The 26,223-nt window shown below is 38.8% G+C and overlaps 4 protein-coding genes across 5 annotated transcripts; 1 reads left to right on the top strand and 3 right to left on the bottom strand.

Annotated features, from left to right (window-relative positions):
• Window positions 1-1,426: 1,426 nt before the first annotated feature.
• LOC137743738 (uncharacterized) lies at window positions 1,427-2,947 on the bottom strand. Its single transcript, XM_068483684.2, has 3 exons — window positions 2,706-2,947; window positions 2,484-2,584; window positions 1,427-1,700 (listed from the first exon to the last, which is right to left on the bottom strand). Exons 1-3 carry the CDS (start codon window positions 2,846-2,848, stop codon window positions 1,669-1,671), a joined length of 276 nt encoding a protein of 91 aa, XP_068339785.1. The 5' UTR covers window positions 2,849-2,947; the 3' UTR covers window positions 1,427-1,668.
• Window positions 2,948-6,616: 3,669 nt separating this feature from the next.
• On the bottom strand, window positions 6,617-10,444 carry LOC137743608 (phosphoglycerate/bisphosphoglycerate mutase family protein). Its single transcript, XM_068483534.2, has 9 exons — window positions 9,957-10,444; window positions 8,931-9,036; window positions 8,592-8,808; window positions 8,377-8,495; window positions 8,059-8,157; window positions 7,844-7,897; window positions 7,655-7,753; window positions 7,345-7,452; window positions 6,617-7,075 (listed from the first exon to the last, which is right to left on the bottom strand). Exons 1-9 carry the CDS (start codon window positions 10,349-10,351, stop codon window positions 6,701-6,703), a joined length of 1,572 nt encoding a protein of 523 aa, XP_068339635.2. The 5' UTR covers window positions 10,352-10,444; the 3' UTR covers window positions 6,617-6,700.
• Window positions 10,445-10,764: 320 nt separating this feature from the next.
• On the bottom strand, window positions 10,765-13,249 carry LOC137742721 (putative ribosome biogenesis protein RLP24). 2 transcript variants are annotated; one of them, XM_068482659.2, is made up of 5 exons: window positions 13,052-13,249; window positions 12,201-12,310; window positions 11,489-11,602; window positions 11,223-11,359; window positions 10,765-11,126 (listed from the first exon to the last, which is right to left on the bottom strand). In XM_068482659.2, the coding sequence occupies exons 2-5, from the start codon at window positions 12,279-12,281 to the stop codon at window positions 10,970-10,972; spliced, it is 489 nt and encodes a 162-aa protein (XP_068338760.2). In that variant the 5' UTR covers window positions 12,282-12,310; window positions 13,052-13,249; the 3' UTR covers window positions 10,765-10,969. The 2 variants fall into 2 exon arrangements, with proteins under 2 accessions (XP_068338760.2, XP_068338761.2); XM_068482660.2 differs by having other exon boundaries at window positions 13,077-13,218.
• Window positions 13,250-15,403: 2,154 nt separating this feature from the next.
• Window positions 15,404-25,755, top strand: LOC137742080 (nucleobase-ascorbate transporter 12). The gene is made up of 10 exons (XM_068481826.2): window positions 15,404-16,227; window positions 16,492-16,589; window positions 16,689-16,859; window positions 18,367-18,467; window positions 21,410-21,545; window positions 21,678-21,728; window positions 21,892-22,179; window positions 22,873-23,107; window positions 23,749-24,035; window positions 25,088-25,755. The coding sequence occupies exons 1-10, from the start codon at window positions 15,696-15,698 to the stop codon at window positions 25,307-25,309; spliced, it is 2,121 nt and encodes a 706-aa protein (XP_068337927.2). The 5' UTR covers window positions 15,404-15,695; the 3' UTR covers window positions 25,310-25,755.
• The last annotated feature ends 468 nt before the right edge of the window (window positions 25,756-26,223 follow it).

The raw sequence follows: 26,223 nt of genomic DNA, 5'->3' as shown, positions 1-26,223 counted from the left end.
CACTCCCGACAGACTCCTCGTCATCTTCGGTCACCTAGATCAATCATTAACTTTCCGACTCTCTTTCAGATCCATTTCACAACCAACTTTCATATAAAATATACCAAATTGAAGTTGGGAGTGACAAGATTACGATTTTACCTAAATCGAGGCTAAAATGTGGTCGAATGTGGCCGGAAAATGGCCTGAAAGTCTCGGCCTGTTTGGGCTTCTTCAAATCCATGACAGATTCGAGCATTCAAAGCTAAGATCTCGATCCAGGGATGGTGATGAATTTTTTGGCGGTGCTAACTTCATCCAATTTAATGAGGGTTGGCCGGAAAACACATCGGGAAACCTGCAACTCGTCGGGAAAATTGAAGCCGTGAGGTTCCGTTCGAACAACGCATAGCTAGAGAGGGAGGGAGGACAGAGAAATAGAGACTTGAATCAATAAGAAGTTTGACCAGGAATGAGAAAGAGACATGAATTGAGAGGTCTAAGAGGAAAAAAAGAGGGAGAGGGTGGGACGATGAGAGAAGAGGAAAAGAGTGGGACGGAAATGGTAGGAAAAGATAAAGAAAAAGATAAAATCATAATAAAATATTAATAATTTATATATTAAATAATATAATATTAGAAGTTGTTATTATCCAGCTTCTTAGTCCAATACTGCACCAAACGCTTCACTAAGTCCAGTTTAGTCTAGTCTAAGCCAGTCCAGCTTAGTCCTTGAAGCTAATCCAATCCGAGATAGTCCGGCGCAACAAACGCCCCCTTAAGGATCGAAGCGAAACAGGATAAGCAATGAATGATCGATTGTTACTCAGCAAATAGCAACAAGGGTGCCAAGGGAGTGATTTATACAAGGAAACGAATACAAATGACTGAAAACAATGGATAATATGCTTCTAAGAAAGATCATTCAGATCAAAAGGAGGAAAAAAAAAATCAAGTCAATCTAATTACCCCAGAATACAAAACGACATTTTTAACTCCGAAACAAGCCTTCTGTTTTGTGCTCAAAATAGAAGTTCAACAAACTTAAACTATCCCAAAACACCGTCTCCAACAAAGTAAATTAACTATCGCTCAGTAACAATATGCTTTGCACGACTAGTTGATAACCTAGCCTTCTTCTCATCTTGCTAGTTGTTACTAAGTACACTCTACAGCAAGCAGCCGGTTCAATAGATACTAACATACTTGCCTATTAAGCAAGTAGAGGTACAAGTGACAGGACTCCTTTAGAGAGACGTCCTCATTCCAATATCTCTCGCAAATCAAATATACAACATTGTAACCCAAAAAGAATATTACTAAAAGAGAAACAACTGAGACCTAGATTTCAGGCCTTACCATTCCACAACCAGGGTTATTTCTTTTCCCAAAAGCAAACCGTCCAAAGACAACTCGTCTCGTATTTTATTTGTTACTCTGATACAAATTATTAAACTTGACATTTCTTCAAAGCAATCCAAGTACATCATCTAATTTATGAATGTTAAATTGAATTCACCATGTAACAAACAAGAAGAATTTCACGAGATGTCAAAGATTTTCTATTTAATTCAAAACAAGCATGTTCAGCAGTTAACCTCAAAAGACAAGCATTTCGACTTTCCAAGGGAACTTATCGGCAAATTCAAGAAAAGTAGAAGAACTCTTGATCTATGCATGCACACGCCCCTAGATGGGACTGATGTAATTCACAAATCTACCTGTTGACCATGGGAAAATAGAACCATCAGGTAACTCCAATAACGCCTATTAAATTTGTAAAAGAAGAAGTCCAAAAGTTCAGCACATAAATCAGGCATCGTTGCTATCTCATTCTTTCCTCTCTTTTTTCATTTGGTTTTGACAACTGACGCTTGATAGCATAAACCACATAAATTTCAAACTCTTGAACAACAATACTTGTAAGTTGTAACATATTCATTATTCACCAACGACATTTCTGACAACAGTGCAAGTACATCCCACCTCTGCGAAAGATGTAGTCATTAAACTCAGTGAATATAACAATACTACTAAGGAAGTGATTTCAGCACATCCCTTTTGGCCTCCTCTCCCCCCGCAGCCCCATGTTTACTTCTGGCCTTTGGATTGAACAAATGAAACGATAATCAAAGGACATAAGTAAACAACAGTGTGCAGAAGAAGAAAAGAGGTGTGTGGAAATCATTTCCCTACAGCAAACATTTACCCATTTGGCCAATTTAACGAATCAATGGTAAACGGTGCTAATTTATGATTATTGTATTCATAGGAATTTAACACGGTTAGAGCTTACCTTCTTAATCTATCAACTAACATTAGCTTTTATAACGAAATAAAGGACAATAAAAGTGGCAAAATTATACAGATGAACATTATACTATATAACAAACCTATAGAACATTGAATAGCAATTAACAAACAACACGCCGGTAAAACGATAGGAAGACGTAAACATGGATGCAACAACACCAAATTAAGAGAAAATGAGGAGCGGTAGGAACCTTCGGAGGAGGTGGCCAAGGCGGGGAGCTTGGAGATAAGGCAAGCGGACGCAATGGCAGTGTGGAGCGGTTGAAGAGAGCTCAATTCTCGCCGCAACAGCCTTCCAATGCAAATATAAACAAGATTATTACATTCATATACATTTGAAATGTATGTGTGTGTGTGTGTGTGTGTGTGTGTGTGTGTGTGTGTGTTGCATCTATATGAAAGAAAGAAACTACCTTGAGGAAGGGGAGCGACGAGCCATGAAATTGGACGGAATCGAAGGGCATGGTGCTGCTGAAATTCTTGTTCTTGCTGTTGACGTCGCTGCTCGAAAAAACGCGCGCAGAATTGTCGATCTTCCAGCGATCGAAGCTGACATTTTTTTATCTCTGTTCGTCTGTGTATTTCGATTCCAAACCCTAAAACCTCTGTAAAACCCCCATTTCAGTCAGAGAGAGTGATGGGGACACAGCTCTAATTCACGTCCTGCGTCGTATTGGGTTGGGCTGGATGAAATGGTATCGTATACGGGCCCAATATAGTTTGGCCTTTTAGCCTTAACTTTCAACCAACATGCCAAGTGGGTAGTTGTGGAAATATATTTCTTTTACAAAGTGATATTCTATTATTCTGGTATGGGGCTTTTAGATCACGGTCCAAAAGTGTAGGTTGTTTTTCGGACTAGGTACAGTTATTTAATTACATATTTTTGTATCAATTCTTCAATTTTATATTTTTAGATAAAAAGTTTAAATTCATTACCTTTTGTGATAAAGGCATACAAAAATATATATATGTAATGCAATTAATCTGTGTTATAGCTAGACTAACAACAAAAACCTATGGTATAGGTAGTTAGACAATTAAATATATATTCTACCCATAAGCAAGATATGAAACATAACTACAAAATACAAAAATATAGCACCTACAAGTAAGATACAACTATACATGTTTATTATAAATATAAATCTTTCATATAGTAGATAAATACAATCAACCTGTGATATAGGTTTATTATTGACACACCCCGACCGAAATCAAGGCGTGCTGGCCGTCACGCGAAGGTGACGTAGCCATGTGCACAGTGCGGAAGCAATATTGATATAAGAAATGCGAATAAATAAAACTCAACTAACTAAAGCACTAGATAAGATAAGGTGCAAGACGAAATAAGTGTGGATTCACAACCAGAGCATAAGTAGCCTAAGTGCAGTCCAGCATGACAAATACTAATTATACAACAACAAAGGTAAACCTACAATGGTGATAATCTGTCAGAGTTGCCGTGGATTCCTCGCAAGCCACCAAAAAGCACTTCTAACTAGAACCTGGAGGGGCACAAAACAGAAAGTGTGAGTGGGCAAAAACAAAGTTTTTCAAAACCATTTCATTTATCAAAGATTGTAACCCGTCGCCGTAAAACCTGTATAATTTCCCAGAAAATAGAATACATATCTATACCACAACCATGCTCAAAATAGCAAAATTCACAAATATGCCATGTCGAATATCTCAGCAATAAAATATGTAAGCCAGGTGATATAAATCAATGCAAATGATATGTCAACCGGAGTCACCTAACGTGACATGTACGGCTGAATCTAGAGCTCATCCATCTAGCCGGAGTCACCTAACGTGACCTGTACGGCTCAAATCCACATCTCAACAAATATACCTGCACACGAGTCGGAACCACCTAAAATGGTTTGTACGACAGGACTAGGTGTAAATAAGTACGCTCAAGTGTTACAATCACGTGAAGACTGTGCGAATAATCGTGGGTCACCTACGAGTCGGAACCACCTATAGTGGTCTGTACAATAGGACTGTGCACCTAACTTAGATCCAAGGTGAGCGTATAGTGCGGGAGGTGAACATCACGTGAAGGACTGTGCCCTAACTCTGGGCGGGAACACTAACACCGGGGTGCAGGTTTATGAGCTCTCAACACATCTCACATAATCAACCAATTTACATAAACAATTTACAACTCACCTGGTACTTACTTGAGCATCCACATCGTCAAATCACAATATGTACATATCATACAAATTCATAATCTAAGCATAAATCAATAGGCATGGCATTTCAAACATAATTTCATTTAAATCGATTTTCTGGGAAAAATCTCAAGTATATAGGTATATACGGAAAACCAAAAGCCCACTCACTAGTATGTGAAAGCGTCGTAGGCCCCAAGCCTCGATTGACTGCGCTCGTCCTAAGGATAGGTCTCACCTATATGCGAAACAACTATATAAACGTTAATTTAAAGCACATAAATGAAACTAACTAATAACTTCTCATACATTGCTCAAATGAGGTGTTTGAATATACCAACGTGATCTACTCAACACCACAAACATCCCCATATTTTTAAAATAATTTTTGGACCACCCACGCACCGCCACGAGCCGGCAAGGGCACGGCCAGACGCGCCCCCACACGCGGCCAACCCTGACGGAAACTTAATTGTCGTTAGGAATATTCTGTTAAACATACCTGATACCGTTAATCGTCGTTAGGAATATTCCATCAAAGTTGACGGAATATTCTCCTTTCTTCTCCGGTGGATCACCGGACTCCGCCGCCGGGCGCCAATTGTGTCACCGGAAATTGGAAAAAATTTCAAAGCTTGATATATCTGCCATTTCTCAACCAAATTTCATGAAATTTGTACCAAAATGAAGCTTACAACGAGTAGAAAAAAACCTTACCACTTCAAGCCTTGAAATCCACGGGATCTCGCCGAAGAACCCTCGAACACTCCAGCAACCTCTGCAACTCGATGAACTCGAGCTTCCTGACGTCCAAAACACTTCAAAATTACTCCCCGAGCTTCGTGAAGACGTCCTAAAGCTTCCTATAACCTTAAAACTCACTGAAAATTCCACGATCACAACTGCATGAACAGTAACCCCAAAATTGGGTTCTCTGGTTTTCGGGTTTTACGAGTTCTCACGTCGAACTAAGGGTATGGATGAGCTCTTGAGTTCACAAAGAACACAAAAGCAACCTTCTCGACATTGATCCGTGAAAGATGAAGCTAGTTTGAAGAGTGACCGTACAACTTGTACGGACAACGGATGTAATCCGAGAGAAGGGGAGAGAGAGAGAGAGTCAACGGAGAGGTTTAGGCGCGTGTGCGTGGTCCTTGTGGGTCACCAACCAAAAACAAAAGAAAATAAAACCTAAGTCCTAAGTAGTTCCAAAAGTATAGGAAAGTTAGGAATTGGACCCCAACCAAAAACATATCATACATAACACATCTCAACGTCCATGGGTAATTAAGTCATTTCCTTACCCTCGAGGATAAAATAATATACACCTTCGGGGACGGGCTGTCACAATTATAAAAAAATAAAATAAAAAAATTATAAATGGGGTTTGGAACAGAAGATCAAAAAATAAAATAATAATTAAAGAGATTACTAAAAAGAAATTAATTTTTATAATAAATCTTATCAATAAATAATATTTACTGATAATAAAATGATCCTAAATTTAAAATTTTGGATTTATTTCAAGAAACTGGATTATTTCTAATATTGGTTAAAAAATTGGACTTACATCAAGTTTTTCCTCCTAGTAATACGAGAGTGTTGAGGGATTTGAATTCGATTGAAAGGTAGTAAGAGCAAGAGCACACTATTCAAATCAACTAAATTGTCATATATCTATGTTGTACAAACATTATGTGTTATCTGTTGCACCATTTGATATGTTATAATCTACTCGTGAAACGGTGAACAAGTTTTGTATAGCATTAGAGTCGGGAACTCTCCAACAACAAAAAATTTGGCATGCGACTTGCTCATCTGTGAATGACATCATAATGCTCGACTCTATCTACTCTTTTATAACCATCTAGTTTCTCTGCACGTGCTTAAAATACCAATTGGCTTTCTCGTGTGTGCAGTCTCCGAATCATTATTGGTATTTGTTTAATTTTACTACCTTTACCTTTAAAAAAATTGTATTGGATTCTTTTTTCCTTTAGAAAATTGGTAGTTTGAAAGTTTCACCAAACTCTCCTAGTTTATGTACTTTTGTATGTGAGCTACAAAACAGCAGGAAGTGAAAGATATCAGCTTCCGTGGAGCAGAATTTAACCTCATTTTCTCATGATCTAAGCAGCCTGTCAAAACTCAGAAGATCAATATACTTACGTACTTGTTACTAGATGAATCATTTCCAATTTACTTAATATCCTTACAAATTCTCTCATCTAAAACTCTTCGTCGTCGAGTGTTGATCTGGTGATGGGGGTCGCCCATCTCCCCATATGAGCGGTATAGTTTACGCACCGAATAACTCCTCTTCCATTAGGACCGTCAGGAAAGTCGATGACACTGATGCTTCCTGCATCAAGATGAAATGATCCCAACCATTCTTTTGTCAGATTCAGGCAGTGGCCCATCAGTGCTATGTGCAATGCAGGATGGCCAACTGCTACAACAACTCTTTCTGGTTCGGCTTCAGCAGCTAGTTCGTTTATGAGATACTGCCAGGCCTTCTCGGATTGGTCCCACACATCCCCCATCACACTGTCCTCGTATCCATTCAACCAACCAGGCCGAATAGGTAGAATCTTTGTTCCACCCTGCAGAAAGAAAACAGTCACTCAATAAAACACACTGAAAAACAACGTTACACGACTAGCTTGTTTACCTTGGCGCATGGACTCTATTACAACAAATACAAAAGAAAAAAGAGGCGACAACGTGAATGTTTGATGCTAGTGCTGTACTGTTTTATTCTGTTGGGCTCAATCACTCAGTTATCTATCTCAGTTTAGGTTAATAAGTGAGATTATTTTCTGCGATGTAAACAAGAAGCAAGAACTTCTGTTATCAAGTTCAGATGTCTTGCCTTAGATGAGTGCTGAAGGATGTCTTCAACATCAAGGTTCTCCATCTGTTTCATTTCCATGTCACGCGGCACACAATCAACACCCAAGCAATCTGCAGCTTCTTGCACCTACAATTGCTTTAGCATGTAATTAACTAGGGAACAAAACTTAATACACTTTTAAACAGAAGATTTAAATCTCCAATTCTTTCACAACCCCCACCCACCAAACCGCCCAAAAGAAATAGAAATTTTAGTTTCAAACAAGGAAGAGTAAAGGAGAGAATACTTTATTTTACTAACGGCTGGGGAAGATCTAGGATGAGCTTACTTTGGAGATGGTAATTGCTGTTTCAACACAAGCTTTCTTCGGACTGCTAACTATAGAACTCACTTTCAAATCAAGAAGTAGCTCTGCAGTTTTCTGGGACTGTAATGCATCCCCAAAAAGTACATTCAAATTCAGATCATAAGACAATGTTATGAAAATGTAAAAAGAGACAAAAAGTGGATGCCACACCTTTATAACCCCAAGCATGTCCATTGGTTGATCCCCGGTCGAAGGAAAACCAGTCTGTTTAACATTGAAGGTGACAATTTATAAATAAACATCTGAGGAACATTCAGCTTGGTGAATTCCCTTGATAGTCCAACCATAAATTTATACTCAACAAAACCAAGTGACAAAATATCAACCAAAAAATCGTGAGTCACTTTCAAATTATCACCTCATACCTCTGTGTCGCTCTGTGTGGATCCATGACAAACAAGTACAATGCGCTTACTTGCTTTCCTTCCCCCTGAACTTCCACTAGCAACCGGTGAACTTGGGGTCTGCATTAATATTGCAATACCATTTAGAGGACAGCATATCCAGTTACACTACCTACATAACAATGATACCTCCATGAACCACACAAATAATTCAAACAACAGAGAGGGAGGGAGGGAGGGAGGGAGGGAGGTTTGAAGATCTTTTTCTCCATACTTCCTAGTAAATAACAGAACGGAGAAATTAATCTGTTTCTTCTTTATCGGTAAGATGCCCTATACCTGGTTTAGGCGATTAAGGCAAATTAATGGTGATCCACCCTCAGCTCGTGGGATGAAATCCAGCACACTTACACCACAATTGCTCTGAACTAAAACCCTAAAGTACTCAGTTCCCAATCCTGATTTTTCAAAAAGAAAGTTTTAAAAAGTAATTAATGAAATGGATAAAAGTATGTTAAGAAAGAAATTTCGTATATCTGAGAAAGGAAAAATACCAATAGCAGTTGCAATGAGAGCTTGATTAACAGCATTGTGAGCAACCACAAGAACAGACCTGCTTTCATGCAACAGTATTCGATTCCAGCAGCTCCTAGCACGCGCCCATAACTCTCTCACAGGATAATGACCGTCAATAATAAAGTTTGCAGCATCTACCTGCCATTGATGAAAAGCTTCACCAAATTTTGCTTTTCCCTCATGCTTCAAGAGGCCCTAGCATCAGAAAGTATATTAGCAATCATTGGACTATCTTCACATCATTTTGTTTAGTTTAACTCCTGCTGATGCAAAATTTGAAAAGTAAAATGGTTAAGAACATAGAAAATAGAACTCACTTGGAATGCATACAAGTCAATTTCCCTCAAATCAGAGTCCATAATCATTTCCTCTTCGCGAGGGCCCCATATAATTTCAGCTGTTCTCTTTGACCTTGTCAGGGGACTGCAGCACATGATGCAAATTTTAGCAGGGACGAAATGCAAAAGAAGAAATCTTGAACAAGGACAGTTAACGAGACTCAACAAAACTAAAAAAATCATAGATTTGATATATGCTAAAATGTGGTTGGTGGAAATGCTCAAGATGGTTGAAGCTAGTACATTGTCTTTGCTTATCGGAACAACACTACCCTCACTTACAGTTTTGTGGCCTCTTGCATCACTGGAGATCCCAGCATGTGAAGTTGGCAAATTGCACAACTGTTGTGTTTCGTATCAAGAATTTGATTTCCAGAATTATAGGTTAAGGTTTTCTTTGAGTTACCACTATTCGTAAAAACTTAAGCTGTAAAAGGTGGAACAATTATTCATACTCAAATAGGAGAAAGTGGGATAAGGAAAGGCTGTAACGATTAACAAGACAGCTACCTTGGCTCCGACTACTCTACAACTAGTACAAAGTCTATGTTTCAATTGGATTTATATAGGCCTGAGTCCTGACATAACAGATTGATTGGATACTCCCACCAAATGCTCCCTTTTCCTATTGGATTTTCAGAATCATGGGAAAAGGTATTATGCAACGAACATTGCTTAACTCCTGCAAATCATAGTTGACACACATGCAAAAGAATCTCATTTAAAATCACACCAAAGAGAAATGCAGAGAGGCAAGGCTGTGATTTGTCTGCAAGTAGGAATGACTCCTTGCATCGACGCAGCCAGTCTTTTACTTAGGCAATTTAATTAATGCTTATAATCTCATAAATATTTTTCCAAGTGGAACCTAAAACCCCAATCATATCCTCAAAAATTAACAGCATTAACAATTGCTTAAAACAATGAGACCACATTCCCAACAATTCAATTATTTCTCAAGCATTACATAAGCTACAAAACAAATCGAAATGCAAAGATCCGAACCTGGTGAAGCAGACATCGAAGGCATCATCGATGAGCATCAGGCGAGAAGTCTCAGCCTGAGCCTCGCCTTTCTTGGTGAGCACAGAGAAATTGGAGCTCCCCTGGATCCGGCCCTCCTCGTTCCACGTGCTCTGCCCGTGCCTCACCAGCACCACCCTCTTTGCCCCCTTCACCGCTGGGAATGGCACCGACGAGTAGAGCTCGGAGCTCAGCTTCCTCTCCTCGGAGGACTTGGGTGCCTCCTGCAAGCCCGAGCCAGCCGAAGAGCATCGGATCCTGAAGGGGCTGGTGCTACTGCTAGGGTGCACCCTTGTCGGGTTTGGGATCGGGAAGATGAAGACGACGGCGGAGCTTGTGCGGTGGACGAGAGAGGGAGTAGGAGTGAGTGAGATCATAATCTGGTATTTGGATTTGGAAGCGTTTGTTTCTCTGTGTTTTGGGTTGTTTGGCGCTAAAGAGCAGGAAAATCAGCTGGAGGGGGGGTTTTGTATGGTTACCGTTGCTTCTATGGGTCAGGATGAGGAGAGGGAAGGTAATACAGTGACACATGCGACTCTTGAAGTTCTAACTTTATTTTTATTTTTATTTTGTCGAACGATAAGTTTTGTTAGATTAGGTGTGAAATTAGTTATCAACGAGATTCGAACCTACGCCGCCTTGAAGTTATCTTGCTTCATCTTCAAGAGAAATTTTTTCAACTACATGGGACACAATATGGTATTCGGCGTGTCATAATATAAGTGGGAGGAAACGAAAAATTGACTTACCGCAATCCCTAAGCAAAAATAACTAACTTTTGGAGCATAAATTCAAAAACCTACATATAGCATATCTTGTTATAAATGTTTACAGCAAATCTGGGACTCAACAAACATAATTTAGATTAAATCAGTAGCTACAATTCATGAAAGGAAATCGGGATCCAAAACTTCAATCCACACAAACAACCGTCTTGCTATTTGATGGAACCGTGGACGCAAAAGAGACACAAAACCATGGCTGCAACAATAAAATTACTCCTCCATGGCAACGTTTTTGTCGAGTTGCAATTGGGAAACCTTGACGAGTGATGGCTCTTGCTGTAGCGCTCTCGGAGCTTTGACCAAAATGGTGCTCTGATCAATCTCTTTAATTGCCTCATTGCGCTCCTTAGCACTCTTGCCCTTCATCCTGCACAAGTTTTTCAACAAGTTTCGTAAGATGAAGAAAACCAAAAACAGGTTTACCATTTCTACAAAAGGTTAAAAGGGAAGAGGAAGAAAGTACCTATTCTTGTGGTGTCTGGCCTCTCTCTCCACTCTGACTTTGTCTATCTTCTTAATTGCCTTCAAAGTGTTTTCTGCAAGACTCCTGTCGTATCTCTCAGGCCTATTTCGCTTTCTCTCAAACTCAAAGGTTGAGTCCTACAGGGAAGAAAGCAAAGAGTAACATAACTAACAGTATATTACCCCAAGCACTTCAACGGTCTAACTAAAATGTTTGAAACAATAAAATGACCAAGATTGGACTAAGAGAGATCAATGTTTGTTTACCTGTGTCATATCCTTTCCACGCAACCGCCTATAAGCCTTAGTCCATTTCACTTTACGAGGATTCCTCTTCATTTTAAAGTTCTTGTGGCATTTGGATCTACAGAATCGAAAAATCTAAAGGAGGATTGGTGTCAGGTAATCCAGTCCCACATCATATATGTGAACGTAATCAGTAACCATCATCCATTTAGCAGTGAAACCATAAGGGGTACAGAAAATGCAAACTATTCGTGGAGTAAATCTGAACTAAAAGATCAAGAAATTAACTTGACTTGAGGACCTCAATCCAAAACAAAACCCCCAAAAAAAGCCCAAATTGAGTGCCATATAAATTGACTCATTCTAACGTCAACCATGAATGGAATGAGCATACATAGCATCCTTGACATAACCATGTAAACAAATCTAATCTAGGCTGACTTATACTTCCCTATCAACCCAACCAACAGTAAATAAGGCAGCAGTTCAATATAGACTGGAAAACCATATAGGTTCAGCTGTTCGGGACTAAAGTGAGTACCATTTTCACTTTTACATGTCGTCAAAGGTAAAGTCAAGTTTAACGACCAGGACAAAGCATCTGAAGTTAAAATATCTTACTTAGAGTTCACAAGTGCATCACCGTATAACTATACCATGGTCCATATTGAGAATACTACAATATGAATACAACAACTTCTGTGCTTTAGTAGGGAGTATATAACAACTTTACCTTTGCATCGTTGCGAACAAACTGAATCCCATGTCCAGGGTATACGGTAGAGGAACAAAACCAGCATTTTTCCAACCTCATTGCGTCCTGTGATTATATAGTACTACTTTCTGGAAACAAAAATAAGGACACTGTCATTAAGAATACACAACCAACCACATCAATTATTACAAAAGTACATGGAACCCCTTTATTCATCTATCCAAATCCATCCATCAATTACAACCGAAATGATTACAAAGATCCCGCCAAGCAGCATCACAATATATACCCTCCATTCACATTAATCTACCAGGCATTAGATCGGTTGATATATCAAAAAAGCACACATTCTTAAATCTCAAAGTTAGCTCTAACAGTCATCTTCTAAAGTCCCACTGCTACAAAAAAGTTATCGAAAGTAACATAGTGGCCAAAAAATAAAATCCCAAGTCCCACCTATGACACGAAATAGGCACAAGTATGGCGATACAATACAACACGATAAGCATTTTGGGAAAACTCAAAAATTCAGGATACAGGTACGGCATAGATACGTCAATCAGAAATATTATTTACAAATTGTAACCTACAATATCCCAAAATTAAAGAAAATAACTAATTCCATATTAATTTGGATATTATTGTTTTTATTCTAAAATCAGGATGCAATTTGTGGCCAGTTTTCAATCTTTTTCCCCAAAAAATGAGGGGAAGAAAAAGGAAAATATTTCGACATGAATTTGAACATCCAGGTTGGGATTAAGCCTATCAACCAATATCAAGCAGTGGACGCCATTTCCAAAATCAGAATCACAAAAGAAAAACATAGCAAAATTTAGAAGTGAAATTAAAGAATCGATTGAGATTACCTATTGGGAGAGAGAGAGAACTCACCGACTGAAAAGAGAGAGAGAGAGAGAGAGAGGAAGGCGAGGGGTGGGAGAAGGTGAAGCGCCTGCAAGAGGCGTCGCAGGAGACGAGAGGAGGGGGGAAAGAAGAGAGAAGTCGGGTTTAGGGTTTTAGTAATAGTTGGGCTGGGCAATTCCGGGTTTACACAATAATAAAATAAAGCAGTTTTACCCAGGCTTGGTAGTTCAAGTGGTAAGGGCTTGTTCCCTTAAGCAAGATTTTGAGTTCCAACCTTGTAAATGGAGAAGCCAATATTAGAAGAGCTTGCCGTTCGAATGGGGTCCAACTCAGCTCGAGGGATTAGTCCTCACCTACGTGTTAGGATACCCTGGATTCATCCAAAAAAAATAGCACAATTTTGTTTTGGGGTGTGATATCTACACACCCCTTTTTACTTCTTACATCCCTTTAAATTTTCGACCGTCGGATTGTAAGAAGTGAAAAAGATCAAAAGACAAAAGTTAACAAGGGGTGTGTGTGGATAACACACCCCTTTGTTTTTTATTGTGAGGTATGATTTTTCATATCATAGCGTATTTATTACAACTTAAACTGAATACTATTTACCAATAAGATTTTCTAAAATTTAAACAATCATATTACTAGTTTTTTTTTTTTTGTCAAACTATTACTTTCATTAATTAAAAAAGGCAAGTACAAGAAAAAGACAATCCACTACCTAAATACAAGCCCAACAACAAATAAGAAAATACAATAGATAGGCCAAAAAGTGGTTAACTGAACAACAACAAAAAAACCCTAAGATTGGAATGTAAACCGGGAGCCGTTAGATGGGCCTCCATCGCAAGGCCACCACCACCACCAAGAGAACAAACCAACGGAACAACTGGATAAACCAAAAATTAGGGTGAGCCAGCCACTCGCGCAGTGAGCACTCCCATAATCCTAATAAATAGTGCTAAAAGCACTTTAACAGCAACCCAACACTTGAGTAGAAGCACATGGGTCGAGTAGCAAAGGCTGGTCATTGAGGATGCACGACATAAGTAGCATCAGAGCAGGAGAGGACCATGAATGTCTAGATCTTCATGGGAATTAAGACAAAGTTTAAGAACAAAACTCAAGGGAAGCCAAAACAAAGACCAAAAGAGAAAAAGTTGAGAAATTAAAAAACTTTTTTAGTGAAAGGATGAAGGAAGGATGAAGGAAAGAAGGGGGAAGAAGGAAGATGCAGACAGTAGAGATGGATGAGAGAAGGAATGAGGGCTAGAAAAGGGTAGGAAGGATGGGGGAAGGATACGGGAAAGATGTAGAAAGAAGGGGAAAAAGGGAAGATCCAGAGGGTGAAGGAAGAGAAAGAGGGAAGGATGGCGAAAGAGGTGGGAGTTGGGCTGCCGCCAAGCCCAAGCTGGAGCAAGGAACGACAGCTAGGAGGGTTTTTGTTTTCGTGAAGGCAGAAGGGAGGAAAGGTTTTAGAGAGAAAGCAATAGTCACACATCAACTTTTTTAGTCACATTCCTAACTAAATTAAGCTGCACTACTCTTCTTTGAGTGTGTAAATATTCAAGTAAATGGTGCATTAGGTCGCCAATGATGAAGTAAGTTCAATTGATGGGGTCGTCAACATAATAAGCGAATGCGAGTCTTAAGTCAACAAAAGAACTCATAAAAATGTAAAACTCACAAAATCTCACTAAGGTAAAACCCAATATGGGAGAAAAACCCATAGATTAAGGAGAAACGTGAGAAGTTTGCATTAAGTCAAAACTAAACATCTTCTGGACATAAGTAGAAAAGATCATAAGGGTATGACCAACCTAGGATAAGTGTCTCATTAAAACTTAGTTAGGTAGCGAAAACAGTGAGACAAATACTCTTAATCATAGGAAAAAAAGAGTACATTAAGCTCTACTTCCGGATACTCTTCCTGAGTTTGACAAAATTTTCAAATGAGAAATAAAAGCATTGCATATGAGGTCAGTAAGGTTGTCTGGGATCCTATTGCTTGACTTCAATCTCCTCATGTTTTGTTGATGCGATTTGGATGCAATATACTTGTCGTTGACTTCATTGATGTATCATGTCTTGGTTTACTCGATACATATAACATAGTCTTCAGGGGTCGTCGTTGGAACTCATTGATGGATGAAAAATCATAAAAAATGCAGGGCCCATATTTTACTGATGTGGCAGTTAAGTTTAACGGATTGCCTAACGAAAGTTTAATATTGCATCGAATTTATCAATTGATGTGTAATAGTGCAAGTGTTCAAAAGAGAAAGGGATAGGTTTGTTATACTACTCAAAATTGAGGCGTAATTAACCAATTTGTTAAGTCATCGTTCAAACTCGGGAAGCAAATTACGATAGAAATAGAAGAAACGCGTTTCGAGTTTCTATCTTATTGGTTCTTGTCGTTTCTTACTCTCTCCCTCCTCTGTCTCTCTCTCTCCTCTCTCACTCCACTCCCTTCTGCACTACTCACTCTCACACTCCAAAACCGTCCGCCTTTCTCTCTCTGGGTTTTATTGGTGTTGTACTTCCTGCATTTCTCAGAAAGTCCTAACCTTGGCGTACAACACCAGATCTGCGCTGACATTCATTCAGTTCAAGCTATGCTCCAATAGTTCACTCAACCCCCAAATGTCGAACTCCGACCCGAAAACCCGACCCCGTCCAGGTCCATGGCCTCCCGTCCCGGAGTCCTCCCCAATTCCCCCTTCTTCCTGGGCTAAGAAAACCGGGTTCCGCCCCAAGTTCTCCGGCGAGACCAATGCCAGTGATTCTGGCCAGATATCGCTGCCGCCACCCCGGCCCCGGGAGCCAGAAGCCCAGCCCGATCTCGAGGCTGGTCGGGCCCGCCCCCAACCGGTGCTGAATGGTGTACCCGAGCGCGAGATGGCTACACCGCCCCCAGCGGCAGCGGCGCCTTCGGATAAGGACAACAAGGTGAAGAGGAGGAAGGAGTCTGATGGAGGGTCGAAGAGTGCGGCTAATGGGCCCCATGGGGCTAATGGGCAGGCTGCGGCTGGGACTACGGAGCCCAATTCGCAACCGCGGAGGGCGGCCAGGAGTGAGGAGGTGGTTGATGTTTTGCCACATGGGCTTGACGATGATGGGTATGTGTCTAGGCACTCTCATATGAAGTATGAGCTCAGAGATACTCCTGGTCTGGGTGAGTGTATTTTCTCATACAAATGTGCTTTCTTTCAATAAATTTAATTGGTAAATTTTGAGCTCGGTGTGTTTGTACAGTCGTTGATTGTCTAATTTGATTCGGTTTTTTGATAATTCAAAATGTATTATGTTTGTTTGTGATTGTTCGGCGGTTTACTTGTTTTTTGTCTTGATTAAGCATTGTAAATGTAATCGAATTTGCTTTTGTAAAGTCAATTTTTTGTGATTGATACGGTTTGTGTTTGTTGGTACAATGTTGCAGTTCCCATTGGTCTCTACGGGTTTCAGCATTATCTTTCCATGCTGGGTTCGATAATTCTAATTCCACTCGTCATAGTTCCGGCAATGGGTGGTACTTATGTGAGTAGTTATGCACATATATTTATTTTATGTTATGCTTTTGTTTACTGGAGGGTACAGTGTTGGATAGTTTGAACTGACTGGATTTAGAGTATGTAGGAGGATACCGCAAATGTTGTCTCCACAGTGCTTTTTGTTTCGGGAGTGACCACTCTCTTGCAGACATCGTTTGGATCCAGATTGCCCTTGATACAGGGCCCGTCATTTGTTTACCTAGCTCCTGCATTGGCGATAATCAACTCCCCAGAATTTCAAGGACTCACTGGAAATGTATGCTTCTGTTCTTGCTTTTGTTTAGTTTGACTGGGAGCTTAGTGAATATCTTTTTGTATTTACCACAGGCCCTTCAATAGTTAAGTGTTCAGCCAAAACAAAGTGAATTTTGTTAGTGTTATCTTATAAAATTTCTGAATACTTTAAATAGCGCACATCTTAGTGATTACTCCAGGCATGATGTCTGCCATCTAATAATGTTGTTTGCTTTTCTTCTTTCTGTCCTTTGTTGATTAGCTCGTACGGTTATATTATTAGAAGTTGCGTTTTGTTTCTTCAGTTTAAAATTTGCATTTTAATAGGGTTCATGTAAGTTATCAGGATTACTTTACATGCAAGGATTCTATTTCATTGTTTATATATTCTATGAACTGTTGCTTTATCCTATTTCTGAAGAAGAAAGACTCACTGATTACAAAGCTGTCTTTCAGTGGATCATATCAGTTTTATCTTTATTTTTAACAATACCAAAACGTTAAGACACTACATTCCAGTAAGATAGTCTAACAGAGGAAGAATAGTCCCTAAACTTTGGAGAAACCGAAGCCCATGAGGATGCCTGAAATTGGACTCTTTCTCATAAATTGTCGACCTTCTGCCCCCTAATGTCATCAATTATCCTTCTATTTCTATACTCCCAAACTACCCAAAAACCAGCCATCACAGCACAACTCCCCATTTCCACTCCCTTCTTATCTCCAAAAGCCAGAAACCTCTCCCATAACAAAGAAGCACATGAGACTGGGATCACCCAACTCAGGCCAAAACAGCCTCGACCACAAAGACAACACAACTGGAAGGTAAAGAAGCAAATGCTCCAAGCTTTCAGCCCCACCTTTACACATAGCACACCAATGAGGAGATGGACAAGAAGAATATCGGCTCCTCTAGACCATGTCACAAGTATTCAACGACCCATGAACTTATTTTTGCACCTGTACATTACCTAGGCAGTACTTGAGACTTCAAATTACATTATGCCATGTGCTAAATGAAGAGAAGATTTTGTAAAGTTTCTTAATCAGTGCCCAAGAGTGCTGAATGTACATTGGGTAGACCTTGTTTATAAAGCATAATTATGTACTTAAAGAAATGTCTTTCCCACTCAAAAAATAATTGACATATATTTGGCTTGAATAATCTCAATCTTGAAATAGAGGTTTTCCTAAATTTTGGAAGGGAATCTTAGCATTACAAAATAAATGTTGGGAAATTTATCCAGCCACCAGTTGATATATATATATATATATATATATATATATATATTTTGTGATATTCAGCAACTGCAATTAAGTAGTAAACCAGAGGTCATTTTCACATACAAACATCAGTGATACGTTATATGCAATAAACTGTGCTGTTACCATCTATGAATGCCTCAGAATTCCTGTTTTCTTTATTTTATTAGTTTCATTCAACTTTTACATTCCTTTTGAAATTGAATAGCTATTTAACTACTGGTGAAGTCTTATCCACAACTGATGGTAATCCTTTGACTTGGCAGAATTTTAAGCATATCATGAAAGAGCTACAGGGGGCTGTAATAATAGGTTCAGCTTTTCAAGCAATACTTGGATATAGTGGACTAATGTCAGTATTTTTGAGGTTTGATTCTAGCATCTTTACCACATCCCCCTCATGTTTGGTTATTTATATTATTTCTGTTTTATATTTTTGTGCTAATTGGGAAAAAACTGAGCGCAATGGCGTTTTATAATTCATATAGCCGACCCCACTTAGTGGGGTAAGGCTTTGTTGTTGTTGTTGTGCTAATTGGAAAAAATCAGAATGACAAGTATTTGATAGTTTACCTTCAAATACTTGCCATACCTACAACTGGTATTGCCTAATCGGAGCTTGAGTTGATAGATATTAGTTTCATTTGCTGTAGTGGTAGTGGTTTCGAATGTTTGTTGGTGTTTGTGCTGATAGTTGACATGTTTATTTAATAATATGTTACTACTGTAATGATCTTTAGTACTAGTAGATAGCAGCTTCGTTGTTATATGTGTGATCTGTGGCTTGTAAGTTGCAATAATTACTTTTCAATTCTGGCAAGATAGGTAACGGGTTCTCCAATATGAAAAACTGGAAAACAGACAATTTTGTGAATGTAAGGGGAAAAAAGTGATACAGGATGCTTCCCAGAAACCACCGATTAGATTTTCAAGTCTCGATTTATTCAGAAGGGGTATTTGGGATTGAATCATTTGATGCAGCTTAGTTGACAGTGATCCACTATTCCATGGGTTTTGGTCTTGGCTGTGGTTGATTTGATATGCCATCATTATTATGCATGAAAAGGGGGAGTGAACCGTGGGACGATTATATGATAATAGTGTATACTGAGTTTTTAATATATTGAAGGGGATCAAGTATTTGTGAAGAGTGCAGGTAAGCAATCATATGAATAATGTGGAGTGCATGGTGATATTGTAAACTAGCCTAACGTTTAAACCAATTGATGGATCATTAATATGTTAGAAATATTAATCTTGGTTGGTACTGGAGCTGATTAAATTAAAGGCTTATTTTTTGCTATGCCCCCTGTACTCAATAAAAAAATATCACTTTACCCCTACACTATTTTGTTTCACTTTACCCCCTGTGTTGAGAATATTGTGTTTAAGAATGGAGGGTGCAACCCGCTTTAATTGGGTTAGGTGGAAATCAAGCGGATGACATGCTTTACTGAAGGTGTTAAGAGCAAGCAAGCATGTCTGATGCTGATTGGACCAAGATGAAGATAAGCGATGTTTTCTGGCAAAGAAGTCTATAATTGCCTTTGCCAATGACGATGGTAGTTCTGATCAGGGGGAGCCTGGTCAAGAGAAGTTTGGTCAAGTGAATTTTGGTCAAGAGATGTTCGATCACATGGAGTCTGGTCATGGGTATTGCGATCAGATGGAGCCTGGTCAAGAGAAGTCTAATCAAGAGGGTCTTGGTTAACGAATAGTTCGATGAGGGGGAGCTTGGTTATGGGTAATTCGATCAGGAGGAGTCTGGTCATGAAAAGTTCGATCAATGGGAGTTTGGTCAAGAGGAGCAATCCTATTTTTTTGGTATACCTTCCTCATGGTCTGAAGGGGGAGAATGTTAGCTTTTTCCAGCCCATGATAAGTTGTCCTAAGTCTATAAGGAATAATAGTCTTAGAGGATTAAATTGTTTTTCCAATTGGAGTTGTTTTCCCAATTGGAGTTGTTTACCCAATTGGAATTAGTTCCTCAATTGGAGTAGGATTCATAACTAGATTCCAATTAGGATTAATAATCCTTATTGAAGAAGACCTTTATTATGTCTATATAAAGGGGCTATTGTACTAGTTTTGAATTTAAGGGAGCAAAACGATAAATTGTATACCACTCAAGGGATTAGAGTGAGAGAATATTGTAAAGTGTGTGCAAGAGAAAAGAAAAGAGATAGTGTATTTCTTATTCTTGTTCTTCCAAGTTTTTCGTCAAGTCCTAGTTCTAGAGATTTGGCAAGATTATTGGTTGTACTCATTATTGATATGGTGAAAGATTGTTGTTGCTGTCCTGTGGACGTAGGCACATATTGCCGAACCACGTAAATTCTTGATGTTATTTATCTTGGTTATTTGTTTTTGATTTCCGGAGTTTATTCTATTTTTCCCATTCTTAAACGCGATATTCTCAACACCCTGCACTCATTTTTTATGCCCCATATTACCCCATTTTGTCAACTGGTTGAGAGAAGCATTAGTTTTGCTGATGTGACAGTGTTTCTTTGGCATTTTCAGCAGTGAATTATAGGGATAGGTTAAAAAATTGTGAGTTTTGAAGGCAGTTTTGGGAATTGAGTCATTTAGGGTTGCCAAGGAAAGAAATTGGGGTGTTTTTGGTGAGTGTTTTGTTTTTTGTTCTTCGTGCCAGGGTATTTTTGTGGTTTCAGATATTCTAAATGTGCAAATGAGCTGAAAAGACCAAAGACCATTTTCGACATCACCAAAATTAAGCCTCGTTTAACCAGTTGATGAAATAAGGTAAAGTATAGAGTGTAATGTGTAAAGTATAGGGGGGGTAGCAAAAATTGCATAAATTAATTTAGGGGTGTGCTATCCACACACCCCATTTTACTTCTCACACACCTCTTGATAATTTATGTCTGTTGATCTTCTTCAATTCATCCGATCCAACCTGCTCTGATATCATGAAGAAAGTTGAGGTTCCACCATAAAACCAATTGGCAATATGGGGAGTAGCCCAACCTCTTATAAGCCCATGCAAGGTCCCTCCTCTCATCAATGTGGGATTCATTCTCAACAGTAAGATTATTGAGAAGAAACTTAAGTAAAACAAGAAGTTCATTGTTATACATGCTATACCTCACAATTCATAGGGTCTTTCAATATAGGTTCTCCACTGAATCACTTTTCATTATGTGTTTGCCAAGTATGATATCTTTGTACTCTTGAAATATTTGTGTTGGATTTGGTTCCTAGATTTCTGTACAATACTTGCAATAATTGGGTCATGTACTGCAAAATTAATAACTTAACGTCAGTTCGTTTGCCTTTCCTATTCAGGTTGATCAATCCAGTGGTTGTGTCACCAACAATTGCTGCTGTTGGACTTTCGTTCTATAGTTATGGTTTCCCGTTAGTTGGTAATTGTCTTGAGATTGGTGCGGTGCAGATATTAGTGGTCATTCTTTTTTCTCTTGTAAGTATATGAAGCTACCCTTTTATTTGTATTTGGCCATTTCTTTTATAGGTAAATTATAGATTATTCATGTGAGCTGTTTATTTTTTCTTTGCCAAAACACCTAACACACCGTTATTTTACTTTCTGCAGTACTTACGAAAGATATCTGTTTTTGGTCATCGTGTATTTCTGATATATGCGGTAAGTTCCTCCATGTAACAAAATAAAAAAGATATATTCTGTAACTTAGAAAGATTCATAATTGTGTCATATTCATACTGTTTACGATGAGTAATCTCAGCAGGTATGTAACACTTGTATGCATGCCTTCTGTAAATTGATGTGGTTCTGTCTAAACTGCCAGGTTCCGTTGGGTCTGGCAATCACATGGTCGGCTGCTTTCCTACTAACTGAAGCTGGAGCATATAGCTATAAAGGTTGTGATACAAATGTACCTGCATCAAACATAGTATCTGAACATTGCAGAAAGCATGTTTTGAGGATGAAGAGCTGTCGAGTTGATACTTCTCATGCACTAAGGTCTTCCCCCTGGTTTAGGTTTCCCTATCCGTTGCAATGGGGTACTCCTGTATTCCACTGGAAAATGTCCCTTGTCATGTGTGTGGTATCAATTATTGCGTCAGTTGATTCGGTTAGTTTTCTTGTCATTCATTTTGGCTATAAACTTCATGGAGTTATAGTTCTTTATAACATGAACTTTTATATTTTCATTTTTTTTTAGTTCCACTGTTAAGCACACACTGGACTCATGATTTTAATGGACACGACAATGGTATTTGTATGAGAGTTCCAAATTTATATATGTTATTAGAAGTCTAATTCCATTAAATGGATGAGTATGAAATGAATGATTTGGCTTTAACCCAGTTTGATAAATTAGTCCTTAAGCGATTCCTGATTGGAAGGTTTCATGTCCTGGACTAATGCTTTATAATTTTTTCTCTTCATTTGTCTTGGTCCCCTAGAACTTTTTTGATTAGGATAATAAACTGAGAGCAACTCATAATTTCTTTGTTGCTAGGTGAAAATCTATTGTCTCATGGTCTTAATTTTTCACTTTAGAAAAACACCAGTCTGATTACGTTGTATTGGTTTTAAGATCCCGATTACATCAGTGCATGAGATGGCCTCCTGAGAATGCCCTCTATACTTGCGTCATGGAAATATTAAAAAACTACCAAATTACTGGTTACAATGAAAACTATTTACAACGTTAGGTATTATTCTTCTTTTTCTCTCTCATCATGCTGCTAGTTTAATTTGTTGTGTCAGACGGTCTGATTAGTTTGGTTTCTGACCTTTTCTTTGTGTATGAACTTCCTAGATTGGGTCATATCATGCATCGTCATTATTGGTGGCATCCAGACCTCCTACTCCTGGTGTTCTTAGTCGAGGGATTGGTCTGGAAGGTCTTTCTAGTGTCTTGGCTGGTCTATGGGGTACTGGAACAGGGTCCACGAGCTTAACTGAAAATGTGCACACAATAGCTGTCACTAAGATGGGAAGCCGTAGAGCTGTTGAGTTGGGTGCATGCGTTTTGATCGTCTTATCCCTTGTGGGTAAGTGTGTTAAACTTCTGTTTTCAATTGTAACAATGAGACTGTACTTGAACAAGAATCTGTATGACTACTAGTCAGTTTCTCATTTGGTTGGGCATTGCAGCATTTAAATATAAAGTGTGTAGTTTGAATATCTATAATAGCAGCTTTTCTATTGGTTAGTGGATTATAATTGCTCACTTGATATGTATGTTTGTGGCCCGTTGGGTTACACATTTTTCTCAATCTTCTTTATACACTTTTCGGGATTACCATTTGCTTATTCTGCAGTTATTTCACCACCACTGATCTTTCTGTGCAATTAAATTTTTAGCATATTGTTGTGCTCCACTGTTTAAAACTTTTGAACAAAGCTTGTCTGCAAAGATTACAATGAAATATGTTTGTATTTTCATATCTTGGACAGAGCAGATCTTCTGCTGTAGAAATTGGCTATTTGATCCTGACCATTGTTGTTCGTATAATAGAAACTTATAATCAACATTTGTTTTGAATGTTTCCTCTGTTTCTCATGTCTTCATATCACCACATCATGGTGATCTGATATCCATTACCCCTGGTACAACTTAAAAGATGCAAGTTATATGTAGAATCAAGGGCATGTTTCTCACTGCAACTAATAACAGACACTATACTTGCAGGTAAAGTTGGAGGCTTTCTAGCATCTATTCCCCAAGTCATGGTTGCCGCACTGCTCTGCTTCATGTGGGCGATGCTTGCTGCATTAGGCCTTTCAAATCTACGTTATAGTGAGGCTGGAAGCTCTAGGAATATTATCATAGTCGGGTTATCTTTGTTTTTCTCGCTGTCAATACCGGCCTACTTTCAGCAATATGGCATCTCTCCAAACTCCAACTTATCTGTTCCAAGTTACTTTCAGCCATACATTATAGCTTCTCATGGGCCCTTCCGCAGCAAAAATAGAGGGGTATGCTTCTACTTGGCCTTCTGCTATAAGAAGAATGTGTTCTGTGTTTGTTTGTGTTTCCTTGTTAAATAACTGCCATACTACAAGAGAATCCATGTCCTTTGCGCATAATAGTACATAAGATAATCAGCTGCCTTTCTTTATTCATTCTAGCGTTTAAATAGAGTTCGTACAATCCCGTGAACATAGGAAAAGTCAAAACAAGTTAAGCTACTCATATTCCAAAACTATTTCACGACTGGTGGAATCATCTAATACTGATTCAATGTCCCACTTATACTCAACAACATCTAGTGGACTGATGTGAGAGTTAATACTTGTACAACAATTTTTGCCCCTAACATGTTACTTATCTAAGACTCAATACTCATTCCATAACTTTCTCCCTGAACATACTGTAACACTTAGAAATTACCGTGTTGATACTTACCTCCCTTTTCCCTTTTTGCCCTTCTGTGTGTTAGGTGTGGCGCATACATTAGTCATCAATTCATTGAATCCTGAATCCCTGATTCTACCTTGTTTTCCCAGACAAAGCACTTGGTGGTTGGGAAATAGAACCAACCACCTTACTTCAATTACTTGGGACAGTTTTAGATAATTATAACCATTTTGGTAACTGGTCCTTTTCTACTTTATTCATTGTATTTTCTGCATTCTTGTTGGACAATGTTTTAAAATTCTGTTCGGCGATTGTCATTTTTTGTGAAGATAAAATCGGTATGTTTTGGATAGCATGGGAGATGGTTGGTTTCAATTATTAGGTGTTATATCTCTGCATATCAACCCTATAGAAACCAGTATGTTTGTCGCTATTTCCCTGGCATATGCCTATTTGGGTGGCATAGTCGATCTACTGATCATTACACGTGCTGGGCCTGCATACATAATAAGCTCTACTTAAGATGTTCTCTTTGCAGGTGCACTAGTGCTGCTAAAACACTGGATATATCGGTGGCACAATTAGTCTAATGTTTCATAAACATGCTGGGCCTGCATGCGTAGTTGATTTTTCAAACCAATAAACTCTACTTAAGAAGTTATTTTTGCAGGTGAACTATGTGCTGAACACGTTATTCTCATTACACATGGTGGTTGCATTCCTTGTGGCTGTTATCCTGGATAACACTGTCCCTGGCAGTCGTCAAGAACGCGGGGTGTATGTGTGGTCTGAATCTGAGGTTGCTAAGAGGGAGCCTGCAGTTGCCAAGGACTATCAGCTGCCCTTCAGAATTAGCCAGGTTTTCAGATGGGTGAAATGGGTCGGCATTTGACAGAATTTTGTGGTTGGTGTCGGCATTACTCAGAAGTTCAGGCTTTCCCAGCAACCATTTTCAGGGGACGATTGTACTCTACTGCGATTCTAAATGTAAGTTCGGGGCACATACTCTTAATTATTGGTCTGGAAACACTTTTTTCCTGCACGAACGGAGTTGCAACTTGTTAGGTTCGTAGTCTTATAGAGACATTGGTGTACATTTGAGGAACCAGAGGATCTGGTTTTGTTGTATTCTTAGATTAATGTATGTAGTTTTGAGTCATGGGAAACATCAGGTGGACCTTTTTCATGCTGTCTAGTGAGCTTCATGTATATGTTATTTCGTTTGTTGTTTCGCATATGTTATTTCGTTTGCTGTTTTGCTTTTGTTTTCCTTGATCAGCTAGACAGCTACTTCCACGAATGTCAGATTCTCAATGGAAACGAAAATATTCACAGCGAGTGAGATTTGGACGGTGGAATGTTTTACTTTCTTCTATGGTTATGTTCATGATGAACTACATTTCTGATTGATTAAGGGCTTATTTTTAGCTATGCCTCCTGAAACTCGACTTTAATCTTAATTTACTTTATGTAACTCAAAAGTCGTAGCTTTACTTCATGAAACTCCAAGTTCGCTTCATTTTGTCCCGTGGAACTCGATTTTAATTTCATTTTGACTCTTGGAACTTTGTCAAATACTAAATAAAGACATAACAAGCACAATGAATGTTGATGAATACACATAATGAGAGCTAATGGAATAGAAAAGTACAAATTATTGTACCAAAGTCGAAACTTTCTACAATATCTCGAAGTATACCTCGGAATATGTGATACTCCGGTTTGGATCCCTTTCCGATTGACAACTGGGATTCATCTGAAAAATATGAAATCTAACTCGGAGCCTAAAAATTCTCATAAAAACAT

Source organism: Pyrus communis, chromosome 11 (genome assembly GCF_041283825.1).
Source record: "Pyrus communis isolate YQ-2024b chromosome 11, ASM4128382v1, whole genome shotgun sequence".
Classification (NCBI taxonomy): Eukaryota; Viridiplantae; Streptophyta; class Magnoliopsida; order Rosales; family Rosaceae; genus Pyrus; species Pyrus communis.
The sequence above is the reverse complement of the archived record's forward strand: the minus strand, read 5'-3'. Positions and strand labels throughout refer to the sequence as shown.